Below are 14,386 nucleotides of genomic sequence, written 5' to 3'. Positions count from 1 at the left end.
ACTGTATTGTTCACAATGTCCTTTAAATCAGGTGTCAGTAAAATCAGGTTTTATTGTATGTTTCAGGATGTCCTTAAAGTCAGGTGTTTGTAAATTAAGGTTAAACTAGATATTACAGGATATCTTCAAAAGCAGGTGTCATTAAAATCAGGTTTTACTGTATATTACTGGATGTCCTTATAAAATCAGGTTTTACTGTATGTTACAGAATGTCTTTAAAATTGGGTAACATGCCTTATCATATAGTACACGATGCCCTGAAAGTCAGGTTTAACTGTATTGTTCACCGTGTCCTTTAAATCAGGTGTCAGCAAAATCAGGTTTTACTGTATGTTATATAATGTCCTTAAAGTCAAGTGTCAGTAAAGTCAGGTTTTACTGTATATTACAGGATGTCTTTTAAGTCAGGTGTCAGTAAAGTCAGGTTACCCCGTATATTACAGGATATCCTTAAAGTCAGGTGTTACTTTATATTACAGGATGTCCTTAAAGTTAGGTGTCAGTAAAGTCAGGTGTTACTTTATATTACAGCATATCCCTAAAGTCAAGAGTCAGACCAAGATTAAATGCCTCGACCATATTACAGTCTGAAGTTGGATGCGGATGCTGACACTTGGGTATCTACATTGGCATCCCCCCCCCCCCCCAATTCTCACAATAGGTCAGCTAAACATGCCTTGCTATCTGTTTGCACTGTTCTTCCAGTAGTTGTAAGTCTTCGACTTGTGAGACTGTCCTATATCTTGTTGTCATCGATACTTTATGATACTATCACGACCAGCATTCAACCTTGTAATTAAATTGGTAGCACAATACTAATTGTGATATGAGACTCCCTAGTTAAAAAAAATTCAAAATCTAATTTAATATAATGTAATATATGTCGTATAAATTAAATGATAGAATTTCATATAAAATTGACAACAACTAACCAGATTTAAGATGGCCTTGAGGAGCTGAATATGTCCATGTTATGACTCAGAGACTAAGTCCCTAAGGGTGGGGCAGACCCCAAAGCCAATTATGGTAGTATGAATGTGTTCATCTCTTTAGGCCAAGCAATTGTACTAAATGTGCAGGGCTGTCACCAGACCCTAGAGTCAATTTTGTTCATCTTTTTATACCAAGCAATTGTATGTATATGATTATGCGGTTGGGATTGCAACCCTTTCAAAGTTATGACTGATGGACTAAGTCCTCCAGGATGGTACCGGTCCCCAGGGCTATCCTGGCAACAGACATGTATCCCTCTCTTTATACTCTGCTATTGTATGTATGGTTCTAGGATGCGTATCTCAACTCCTAATTTCAGAGAAGTTGCTTAAAAAGAAATTATTGACCGACACATAATGCATGATGGACACCACGTGTGGCATATTATAAGCTCAACTTGGTCTTTCAGAGTTGATCAACTCCTTTCAACAGAGTAAACATGATATAACAACACATGGATGTTTCCAACATTTTAATGACAAAATTTTCTTTTGATATTTCATATAAAACTGTAGTTTAGGTTTTCTTGTCACATCGCAGGCAAACTCTAATTATTCCGCTGCTAGTTTTCGTACATACATTTATCTCCCCTTAATGCTGTTTTGGATATGACCGTTACACCATGCAGGGTACTACCGTTGATCAGGTAGCTCATTTGGTGAGAGCGACATCTAGTATAATGACCTGAGGTCCATTGTTATTTTCCAAACCCTGGTCTGGCCCAGATGTTGCATTTTTACACTCATACTTAACTTTCACAAAGCGTTGTTTTTTAAGAAATTATTTATCAAAGCAATAGTCATACAGGGAATATGTTTCCAAGGCATAGCTACAGTTTTTGCAGTTTTGTTAAAAGGCTGATACGGGCATCCTTAACTGATATTTTGCTTCAAGTAATCCTGAGAAGGCAGTTGTGCCAGCCGGATTTAATACAGCCGAAACTGCAGTTACAAACCTCGAGGATATCGATGGGCCTATAAACAATTAACATGCCATTCAAATTGATATGTGTCGCCAGTGCCGCGCTTTGACCATCAATGCACATGTCAAGTTTGGTTGGTCTAGTACTTATAGTTTCAGAGAAACTAATTTCAACACAAAAACTTAAAGTTGATAGAGATGCTGACAAAGTCAATGGACCATGAAAGGTAGGCCACATCCAGCATTTGATGCATGGGTTGAGATGTACTCCCTAAAATGCATCTTTGGTCCAAGTTTGGTTGGTCTAGCATTTATACTTTCAGTGAAACTAACTTAAACGTAAAATCTTGATGTTGACGCCGCCGCTGGAAAAGCAACACCTTAGTCCCGCTTCCGCTATTTCGTGGCGACGAGACAAAAAATTATCAGCGTATTCATTACAATACAATAGACCATCTGATACAAACAATCACATTTTTCTCCAAAAGACACATTCTCAATGGATTCCATTTAAACACCACAAATAAGCATAGAAGATTTAATATTAAGGTTCTAAATAAAACAACAGGAACAGATGAGTATTTAAATATCCCTGCCATCTGATCTCTCTTAAAAAATGTGTCTTAAATTAAGCATTGCATGATTCTTTTCCTCTAAATTGGTGGATAAAGTGTGTTGTGAGGTAATAATAGGGCCCCGCATCAGAGATGGGGGTTCTCTATTGTAATCAAAGTATCCGTCTGTCTGTCCTAGATTATCTCTTAATCCAAAAGACTACTCTTCCTGCAATTTGGCATGGTGATACACTGGGATATATATATAGATAGGCAATATAGGGGTTAAAACAGTTTCTAAGGTTAAGGTCAATGTTACTGTTACTAAATATAGACTAGGAGTGGGGTACAGTCGGGCACATGGCGGGGCCCTTGCTGACCTGTGATTAGTGTTTTAGTTGTGTACTGTAAACCTACATACATGAGCAGTGGACAAGTTGCCCAAAGTCAATAGGTTTATTTGCATTTGCAAGAACAAATCACACACCAAGCTTGAACTTTGTATATGATCAATGATTTGTAAGTTATCATGCTGATAGGCACCACATAATGATGGCTCACCAATATATACTGTATTTATTTACCCTTTTTTCATATTTAAACTAAATTGGGAAAGCAAGGGCATTGGATTTGTCCAAAATGTATTTCAAAACACTTTTGAAACCATTTCCATTTGCAATATCTGGTTTACTGTATCTGTTGGGGACACCGATAGGGGACACATACTGATTCATCTATACCCTCAGGACGCTTGGTTACAGTTGTTAACTCTAAAATATCTGTGTGAAAAGATCACCTGCCGATAACCACGGTTCAAAGAATCCTAAAATGGTGATTTCCATATATCAGACAACCTTTCTATTTATAAATACAATTCTTAGTATGTCTCATATGATATTGTCTTTATATTACAACTTTTCTTTACAAGATAACCTGAGTATTAAGACCTTGTTGTCATAAGAGACCCCGGGGACCCCAGGGACCCCAGGGACCACACATAGACATGGATCTGTGGACGACAGCCGCTGTGACAGCCTATCCACATCTGAGGAGCAGTCTGACCTTTGGGCGTGATCTGGACGGGCCTATAGGTTTGAATCTTAAGAGGGTCTGTATGGTAAGTGGCAATTTATACTCTCATGTCGGCCGAACACAGGCCATCCTCAGTGAAGGAAGACGTAAAACCAGTAAACCAAAGCACACAAAACCAAGACCGTTTTTGCTCTCTACTTTGGTGGTCTTCATGATAGATTTGACAATAATATAAGATAATTATAAATGCCTTTGGTTATGTATACATACATTTAGATTATTACAAAGGTAATCAATAATAATACACATGTACTAAAATACTTATGTTGTACAAAATAACTAAGTCATCAAACGTCAGGTACTATTGGTATGATTGACATTTTCTTCGATAATAATTTTTTAAACCCTAACATGCATTGTGTCATAACTTTTATTCTCAACAAAGTATTTTCTTGATTGCAATTGATTTAAATAAATTTGAAATTTTATACATGATATATGATTTAAGATAAAGGGTACGACCGCTAGTACCAATAAGTGAAACTATATCATAACAACAAAACACCACTGACACTATTTTTATACATTTGGTTAAGTTTTCAAAAGAACTTTTCTATTGAAAGTACATGTTATGAAGTATTTTACATGATTAAAGTTGTTTGAAAGAAGACTTTTTGAAAATATTAATATGAAAAAACCCACCAAGCAGGACATTGGAATCAGGGCCTTTACAAGCCTCCACTTTACCAGGAATCCAGGATATATAATTGAAATCAAAGAGCACTAAAATGAAAATCCAAGTAACATGACAGGGGAAGTTACTCTAAGTCAGAAAAGCTCTATTTGGTTGCTTCATCTTTTATCTAGATAAAGGGAGATTTCTCCAAGTAAAAAAGTCAGAGTGGAACTCTTCTTTGCATATATAACTGATGTAGTGGTACCCTTTAACTTAAAATGTTAACTCGTGATTTCTTACAAACTTTGTAATTTATTTGTGATATTCACTAAAATCAGCCCATCCAGGGAGTTTTACAGGGATTCCATGTACAGGAGCAGTCAGGCATATCATTCTGAAACAAAAGATAAAAAAAATCCTGGGAATATATTGTTTTCAAGTCATTGCTTCTAAAATTTTAACAATACATTTTTTTGTGATTTTCTATTTTTCAAATCTTTTTCCATTTAACGATACTTATGAGTCTCTTAAATCCAACAATCATTAAGGATGCCTATCCAAATGAAGTTAATGTAACATAAGAGAATTCCACTTTTGTTTTTCATACATAGTTATCTCCCCTTAATTTCATTTTGTATTTTGATTGCTGTTTGACTGGACAAGAGTTATAAATCGTGTTCATAGGGCTATGAATGCAATTAGACCAGCATCAGTTTGAAGTTTCTTCTTCCGCCTTGATTAACATGAGACAACCGTTTGAAGCAAACATGTTGGTGACATTAGGCTGTTCTAAGAATCAATGGTATCTGACATATCAGGTTATCTAGTATTAATTACATACCAATATTTGGAGATCACTGGGATCTAAGCTCCAGGAGAAAACGTCCGCATTCTGTTCTATCCGTCCTGGATCTGCTGACTTGGGTATCGTTATAAAGCCTCTCTCAACGGACCACCGTATCAAAATCTGGGCGGGTGATTTGTTGTGTCTGTAATTTAGATATATTTAAACTCTGCATTGTGTTGACTATGAGCCAGTTTGAAGATAAAATGTTTATATTACCATATAAAAAATATATATCTATATGTAACGGGAAAAAGAGTAGTGTGCTTCCACCAGGGATAATTCCCTCCAGTGCGAAGCTAGAAGGCAACTGTAATCCTTTGTACAATTAAAACCTGCCATATATATATATGACAACCTTACAAATATTCAATATAGCATAGAGCAGTTCAAAGATTGTCATTCACAGAAAACAGTACATGTATATAATATTTGTTACATTTATGCTGATTGAGAAATGCATATCTGTAAGTCTTTCTACCTTAAGTAGCATAATAATATACAAAACTCCTACCTATCCTCGGGAAAATGATTAAATAGCGTGAAATTTAAGTGTACGGGGTGAGGAGGATGGTAGAGAAGACATAACCATTGATATTTACAACTAATTACTGTAGACAAATTTAAGGTTCAGTTACTGTAAAATATCGCAAAGTTAAGATGCTTGTAATACGATTCAATCATAGTTGAAAATAGTCTTGCAAGAAATTTCAGCAATACAGTATTTTCCAAAATTAATTACCACTGGGAAAGGGAAATACCTTTTGGCGATTTCTAATAAAGTTTTATCGGAGAGCTTTTGTCCTTTGGTTAATGGGGAGTAGCCCATGACAGTGATCCCATTTTTTCTGCAGTACTCAACAATGTCAGTCTTCTGTTGCCAGGGGTGGAGCTCAATTTGATTGACAGATGGTGTTGGAAGCCCTGCCTCTCTCAAGCCTTCGAGATGCTGTACCCCAAAGTTGGACACGCCCACAGATCTGAAGAATATCAAGATAATGATATGACTGGTACCTATGACTGGAATAAAACATTTTTATTATGACAGTGTTCCTTTATAGAGATATCAAAGAAATGAAGACTGATGTTTGTAGGAGTTTTCATTTTTAGTGGCTAAAACTGTATACATCACTGTAACTACTGCTTATCAAATCTGGAAGTCTCATGGACTGAATTTTCGGTAATAACTCTAGATCTATGATTATTTCAAAAGAATTGATATAAAATGAATATTAACATAATTTTATTCAATGAATCTTCATGTGAATATATATTACTTAATGAATAATCAACAGAATTCTCTCACTGAATATTCAACAGGATTTTTATCAATGAATATTCATTAGATTTTACACATTGAAATTTTACCCAATGATTATCCAAGCAGAATTTCACAAGTCATACATAATTTTCTTTCTTCTGCTAAATCAGCTAAATTTAGCTACCTGGTCACCCACAATCGACCCAGTCGAGTCCTACTACATTCCTAAACTTGTAGCTGCTGTCCAAATTTCTTGTAATTTGATCTTATTAAGGAATATTCGCATTGAAATGGAACTTTAATGGACAGATAGACAGAAGGGACAAAAGCAATACCAGAATATAACCTGTCCGAGGTGGACGAATAACATTACTATCTATTTAAGACAAGTGTTTGTATACTCCTGAGGAACGTCACATTGTGTCAAAATATTAGTATTTTCAAAACAGTCTATTAATGCTAAAAAGATTTCGACAATGGGCAAGGAACAGCCCCAAAACTTTTTCTTCCTGCGAGTAATTCATATATGGAACAACCTACCAGAGATCCTAGTAATGGCACCAAACATAATCAACCTACCTGAGATCGTAGTAACGGCACCAAACATAAACAACCTACCCGAGAGCGTAGTTACGGCACCAAACATAAACAACCTACCCGAGATCAAAGTAACGGCACCAAACATAAAAAACCTAACAGAGAGTGTAGGAACATGCAGCACCGAACATAGACACTTTTAAGAATAGATTAGATAATCGCTGTGAACTTTGGTATAATTATGAATCTGAAATTCATCAATATCGAGTATATGTATATGTACTATTGGGAGGCTGGTATAGAGGATCAGAAATGAAACTGTACCAGAACTGAATTTATAATATTATAAACCAGAGTGTGGAGCTTCCTAAAAAGACTCTAGGAAAAAATGAGAAAATTGGATTAAATTCAGAAAAGCAAAACTACAAAATGAGTTTATAAGAATGTAGTTATCTCCCCTACCAATAAATATAGCTGTACATAGAGTAGGGCAGCATGTCCAGATTACCTGACCAGTCCCTCCTGTTGGAGTTCCAGCATGGCTTTGTACGTCTCGACACACTTGCCTGGAGCGGAGGACGGATTATGTATGAGGTACAGGTCCACATAGCCTATATCCAACCTGGAGTATTAAAACTATATATATATATATGTTACTGTAGATAACTCTTATTCCATAAACTCATTTGTCAATAATATTTAGTACATGTTTCATACCATGTATTTAAGCTACGAAAAATAGTTGCAAAGCATGATACAAGTGTGAATGTAATTTTACATGAGGATATCTACAATGGAACAGGTTGATCTACAGTATATCCTTTATATAAACCTTTAAGAATAACCTCCCTTTGATGTTTCAATTGGCATTATCCAAAAGCATCAGCTTTACTCATTACACTGATAAATTTACATAAATCTGTGCATTTTTTCTTGGTGTTTTGGAGAAAACTTTAATTAAGAAAAAAACGTGGGATTTTTAAGAACACAGAGACTGGAAATGTTGATAGTTTGAAGGTGCAGTGTCAATTATGCCTAGCCAGCTACTGTTGGTAATTTCCAGATATTTTTCTACTTCCAAGTCTATTTTGGGAAAAAAATATTCCTAAAACAAGTTGGTAACATGATTGTTCCTCTAAAACAGCTGAAAAAACACTGTAAGTTATACATTTTTGTGTAAACCATATGCTGTGTTGTGTCTTCTGGTATGATTAAGGACATTTTTTTTTTAAATAAATAGGACAAATATTTTCACAAATTTTGTAATCGTTAGTGGGCTTATACCAGGGGATATATATCTCTGTATAATATATATATTGACAGAGATGATTTCTGGAATTTCTACGCCATATCCCAATTATCATCTTCGGACAAATCGTAATTTTTCCAGCTTCAGCATCTTCACACTTCAGTTTTCCAGGTATATTTGATCTCTTTGTCGTTGTTCGCACACACACGGTATCAGTGGTCAATGATCAGTCAGTGTAAATTCTGCCTTAGGCTAACACTAGCCAAGGGGCTTATTGTTTTCAAAATATTTTAGTTATATCCTATTATATTTCAAATATTGTTTTTATGTAATGTAACTGTTTTGTGTTTTTTTCCTTTGTATTGATAAAGGAGCGGATTGCTCCGAAATTTTGACAACATCATATTGTCTACACTGTAAGAATGACTTCCTTGCCCATATATATTTTTACAGAGTAACATGTAGGCTCATATAACCAACCTTACTTCCCTGCGATGTCACATGTACTTACATTTTCAGGCTTTTGTTGAATATTTTCTTACATCGACTGTAGCCATTTTCCCAGAGTTTTGTAACTACAAACAAATCCTCTCGCTTCAAACCTCCATTCTGTATTCCTCTTCCAACATCTGCTTCATTTCTGGAGATTAAACAATAAATGGCTGTTCAACATGATCATGTATACAGTATAAATAATACCAGACATGTGTTTTTATCTAACATCATAGAAATCACAATTTTATCATATGGATGTGTGCGTTGTAATGGTAGAGCTGGGATGTAAATCACATGTAGGCAATCTGAAGCATTATTTTCACTTACATGTCATCAGAAAACCACTACTGACAAAATTTTATGCATATACATTTTACTCGAGCATAATGTGTTCTCAAACCCTGCATTGGTATATCTCCTATTTTAGCCGTGACAGATCAGCTTGTCACCACGTTGGGATCGACAGCCTAGTGCAGAATAGCATGCGCTAAACTGTGACGTCATAAAAAAGTGAATGCCATGGCTTTGTGACGTCATAAAAAGGTGAATGGCAAATATTCATAGACCAAATATGCTTTTGTTTACAAATATGACTATTGTTGTTTGAGTTGTAACTGAAATATTTAGATTGGAGAAAAATCATCATCCTCTTCCTTGAGGGAGTGACAGAGAAATCTCCAACCCTCAGGGTGATTATTTGGTTGTCCAACTGGAGGCTCTACCAAAGGTTATTTGGTAGAGCCTCCAGTTGGACAACCAAATCAATCACCCCTTGGATTAGGTATTTCTCTGTCACAGAGATTCTATTTAATAGTTCGAATATGTGATACTGCTTTTTTTATGCATATACCAACAATTTTTACCTTACATGTATGTTGTAGTTTGTGTATGACTTTACTCACAATTATCCCTGATTTAGATATTCAACTTGCTTTGGTTTTTACAACTGTAACCATAGGTCATTATTTTTTCAATGCCTCCGCTAGGAGTCGAACCCAAGACCTCTACCGATTGAGCTAAAGTGAAATTCTCCCTAGCCGAGTCGGTATTTTACCAGGATGACACAACCCGGTGATTAATATAAGTTATATAGGCTTTATTCATTTTACAACAATTATTTCAACTTATATAAATCGCTCTTGTTGGCCTGAGTGTTAGTGTGCGGGGGGTCTTCATGTGAGAGGAAGCCGGAGTACCCAGAGAAAACCCACCTGGTTGGCCCGGTGACCCCATACCTCTTCACGTCTGATCATGGAAATGAACTTCGGCTACCTTGATGATAGGCAAGTGCGCTATCCACTGCACCACCCAACCACTGACCACCCTACTATAAGTTGATAGAGCTAGATTCAATATATAATTGTTTTAATATAAAACAAGTTTATTATCAATACTTACCCATAGAACTCTGCAGTGTCCAGTAGTCTATATCCCTTAGATAGTGCATGGATGGCTGCTCGCTCTGCTTGACCACCCTGTCCCGATGCTGACAAGTACATGCCTAGGCCAAATAATGGCATGGTCACTCCGTCGTTCAGCTTGACCGTACTGGTCAAGGCTGTGGCTATAGTGGGCATGGCTTTCTTCATATCTGTCAGACTGAAACACCAAAAAAGTTTAATTAGAAACTAGAAGAATTTAACAATATCATGTAATCAAAATTTAAATTGTAAATATATTCCTCAAAGGGCTGTGTCAAAGTAAGAATATTTATGTACATTGTACACATTTCTGCATCCTCGGTACTCCAGGGTTACGCTCACTTTAGCTGTCTGCACCCCTGGAATCATGTCATAGCAAAATCGAAGGTTCAGTGTGCACAACTATGTGAATGAGACAAGACTATAATTTGATCCTTTGAAGCATATCAAAAGAATATGTTGGTCATGTAACGGTAATAAGACGGATGTCGCTCCTCTGTAGTCTTCAAAGGACAGGTATTAGCCTAACAAGTGTGAGGTGTTTTTTTTTACACGAGACCAATCAATAAGCAAGTTGTGTGCCTTCAATTTTACTATGACATATTCCAGGGGTGCAGAAAGCGAAATTGAGTGTTACCCCTGGAGTATCGAGGATGACATTTCTGTTACAAAGTCCCCAGAAAAACCTACCACTCAAAAATGTTTTAAACCAATACCTACAAGGTCTTATTACAAGGCAATGTTTTCCAAATGGAAATTATTTAAGTCTTAGATTATTATATAAAGAGGAACTGTCACCATATGACATCAAATTTCAATTATAAATAATAATAATAATTTGAGGTTCTTACCGCTTTATCAAAACCTAGTTTGTAGGTCATCTCAAACTGGTTCACAACTTATTATCTGTAGTTATAGGACCTTTGCAACCAGCCAATATATTTCTCAACTACCTGGGGAGCATACAGCCGATGCTGCCATTTCGGCGCTCACAGCTAGCATTCAACAATTCAAGCACTACCCAACCACATGTTCAAGGATGCAACACACGTGACGTGACTCGAACCCACAACCCTTTGATCATGAAGATACTGGTAATGACAAATTTTCCAGAATAATAAGAAATAATTCACTACAAAGGATCAAAAAGGGTTTTCATTGCTGTTTTGAACTTGAATAGGAATGACATGCATCTTTTTTAACATTTATGATTGTATCAAGCACATTTGTGTTCAAATATTCTGTGATTCCGTGATGCAAGGCAACACTTTTTGAAAAATAAGTTTTAACCAGAGGAAATGTTTAATCCCACCTCAATTTCCTCCAGAGTGATATACAACTTTTGAATCTCTTGCTCCTTCTTGTTCCTAGCCCGTGGTTTTGACAGCAGACTTAGACGATTTGACAGACCACTAGCTGACATCTATCTCTCAACTCGAAATGTAAGTTTGGTGCCTGGGCTAGAGGAAACTACGGCTAACTTGCCCCCATCTAACAGTGTCACAATCCACCTGAATCTCACTAGTGTGACTGTAGCAGAACTAGACTTGGTCAATTGTCGGGAATCCGCTGGTAATAAGCTCAATTGGTAGAGCTAGCGTCCGTCTAAGTTTGGAGGGTCCTGGATTTGTACCCTGGCCTGGCCGTGCATTTCCCCTCTCCTGTTACAGTGGTGCCAGTGACCAACCCTTGTTTCAAGCATGGGGTTTACGTTTGGCTAAAGGGTCTGATACCCTAACCTGCATGGGTTGTAAATACGGTGATGTCTTCGAGGGCAAAAAGAAGGGAGGAATGAAGTGAAACTTAAGACAGGTTTCATTGTCGGCAACCAGGTAGCTCAATTGGTAAAGCATCCTTCTAAAGTTCAAAGGGTCCAAGGTTCGAACTCTGGTCTGGCCGTTCATTTTCCCCTCTCCTGTTACATTACAACCAATTAAAAAAATCCCCCTTTATAGAGTTAAAACTAACCTGAGTCTCTTGTCATGTGATGGGTGATTTATTAAATATCACTATACAAGTTCCAGAACCGATTGCTAAATCGTAAATCTTAAAGTCAGATCATGTCTGTGTTTTAAACGAGATAAAGTGGACTAAGTTAACAACTGTAAATAGAAACGGTCTGAAAACTCCATTCAGTGTCATCGACAATAGCAGATCGCATAACGTCTGTTCTACTTTCACTTTACCACGTGCGCTGCAGTCCTTTAATATCATGTAAACATTACGCAATCAATACCCTTACATCTAAACTTATCCCTACATATTTTACAATCACTACATAATGCCTTCGTGAACCTGGCCTTTAGTTTGCAACCATACCCTACAAGCAGTCTTTACCTGATAGAAGTATAGTAGGTGGTTGCCTCCCACTTGATAGCTGAGGTCTGTCAGCTGTACGTCAGCACCACAACGTAATCCCAAGTGTGGATTATCAAACCAGAGTTATCGTTCCTTACTTTCAGGTTACGGCTGTGAAAAGAACGACAACTCCGACCGAGCAGATTGTCAGCTGTATGATAGCTATAGGCCGTTGAAGACAAGTGCCGACGGTTCCCGATTAATTGCAGATACATTACGTTAGTTGCATATGCATGCATACATGTATTTGGATACTAATGGTAAATGCAAAGGCATTTTGTAGATTTTTTTTAATTATTATTTCATAACAGTTTTCAAACTTTTTTTTCTTAAATTATACTCACATTAGAAGCAGAAATTTACATCTGTATAACAAGAAATATGGGCAAGAAACATTGTGTTCCTGTCTTGATAAAGGGACAGATCGCCCTGAAAATTTGACAATTTGTTTTGTCTGCGCTGTCATTATTACTTCTTTGCCCATATATTCGGATCCAGTGTCAATATTGGATCATGCTGTCGTTATTTTTCATGAGACCTATATACATTTATAACAAGAAAAATGTGTACAACTATATCAGAAGAAAATGTCTCTAATAACAACATATGTATCAATTAAAATTGAATTAAAGAAAACGAAACAATTACCATGATATTTTTTTTTTTTTTAAATCATAACAAGGGGCTTTGACAGGTTATATTTTAGGTACATATAGCGGATCTATAGCTGGCTCCTTAGTGGAATATGGTCCTTGTGTTTGAACAATTGAAGCGGGCACCTTATATATTGATTATGGGCCTATTTAATATAGAGTTAATATACTTGATGTTTGTTACATTCAAGAAGGTTTTTCTTCGTTGCCTTTGCCTCTGAACTTGCTTCATCATTCTCGTTGTCGATGGTCAAGGGACTATGCTTAATCAGAATCCACGTTTTTCGTCTAGACCAATCAAATCTCTGTCCTGAAGAGCTGATTTGTTAACTAAAAAAACAATAGGGTAAGGGTGGGGGAAGGGAAAGAGTGATGAGAGTTTGAGGGGTATCTTTAACTGCGACTGATTTGATCCCTAAAGCAGCGTCAGTAGATAGAATGTCACTTCTCGATCAGTCTGCTTCCAATCGAAATCGCTTATAACACTTGATCGGGCGCTTTATTGGGTAATATTTCATGAGATCAGGGTCCTGTCTGTGTCGTGAGCCTCGATCTCTTCGTAGTTCGGTTATGCGTTTCAGGTGGTCATCGATATCTCTGAATTTGAATACTGTCAAGACATCTCGGTCGCTCATCTTGTGCCACGGGGAGGTACCAACTACCACTTAAAAATGGAGTGTTTTGGTAGTTCCATGAGCTCTTCCTTCTTCGAGTTCTTCTCGAGTCTGCCCCGTCAGCTTTTTACTTAGTCTGCATGGAGTTTGGACTCTCTAGCTATTTTTGTAAGACGAATTCGCATATTAAGTAATACAGTTATGTTGCCCATGTCCGTCCCGTCCCGTCCTGTCCCGTGATCAAACTGGGACGGGGACATTCATGTCTTACAGACATTTTCTCCTTTTTTTGTGAAACTAATTTTCATGATGGAAATATAACGCAAAGTCGGTGAGTTTTTGGTCAAAGTTTACATTTTGTTGACTCAACAAACATATTTTGAGTCACAACTTTGCAAACCATTCTGGTCGACTGTGAAAAAATCGATAGGAAAAAAACCATATCAATTAAATTGATGTCAAATTGAAAAAAAAGTCCTATTTTGAACACGCACAAACTTAATATATATGGTTATCCAAATTCACACAAAATAGCAACTTTCTCGCGTTATTCTTGTTTTTAAACCCCACTAACTATCAACATTTTTGGCTTTAATAGGAGTTTAAATATTTTTTAATTACATTCGATCATTGAGTGTCCAGTCAGATTCATTCAAAGTGACAATAAGATTAAGCTGGTGGACTTATGGGACGCTCATGTTAAGAAACAGCCCAAAGTGTTTCCTTTATCCTTGTTAGATAGCGGGTTCAATAGATGGCTTGATAAGTAAGACCCAAT

At 36.7% G+C, this 14,386-nt stretch overlaps 1 protein-coding gene across 1 annotated transcript; it reads right to left on the bottom strand.

Annotated features, from left to right (window-relative positions):
• Window positions 1-1,448: 1,448 nt before the first annotated feature.
• On the bottom strand, window positions 1,449-12,429 carry LOC110458799 (glyoxal reductase-like). Its single transcript, XM_021510706.1, has 7 exons — window positions 12,321-12,429; window positions 9,961-10,161; window positions 8,579-8,707; window positions 7,327-7,440; window positions 5,782-6,000; window positions 5,018-5,165; window positions 1,449-4,570 (listed from the first exon to the last, which is right to left on the bottom strand). The coding sequence occupies exons 2-7, from the start codon at window positions 10,149-10,151 to the stop codon at window positions 4,511-4,513; spliced, it is 861 nt and encodes a 286-aa protein (XP_021366381.1). The 5' UTR covers window positions 10,152-10,161; window positions 12,321-12,429; the 3' UTR covers window positions 1,449-4,510.
• Window positions 12,430-14,386: the final 1,957 nt, after the last annotated feature.

This window comes from Mizuhopecten yessoensis, unplaced genomic scaffold, assembly GCF_002113885.1.
Source record: "Mizuhopecten yessoensis strain PY_sf001 unplaced genomic scaffold, ASM211388v2 scaffold9801, whole genome shotgun sequence".
In the NCBI taxonomy this organism is placed as follows: domain Eukaryota; kingdom Metazoa; phylum Mollusca; class Bivalvia; order Pectinida; family Pectinidae; genus Mizuhopecten; species Mizuhopecten yessoensis.
This window is presented reverse-complemented; position numbering and strand designations above follow the sequence as displayed.

Coding starts and splice junctions, on each gene's coding strand:
- LOC110458799 (XM_021510706.1), bottom strand. CDS start 10,151: ATGAAGAAAGCCATGCCCACTATAGCCACAGCCTTGACCAGTACGGTC. Junction 6,001..7,326: donor CAACAGGAGGGACTGGTCAG/GTAATCTGGACA, acceptor GATATTCTTCAG/ATCTGTGGGCGTGTCCAACT. Junction 5,166..5,781: donor TTATTAGAAATCGCCAAAAG/GTATTTCCCTTT, acceptor TCTAAATTACAG/ACACAACAAATCACCCGCCC.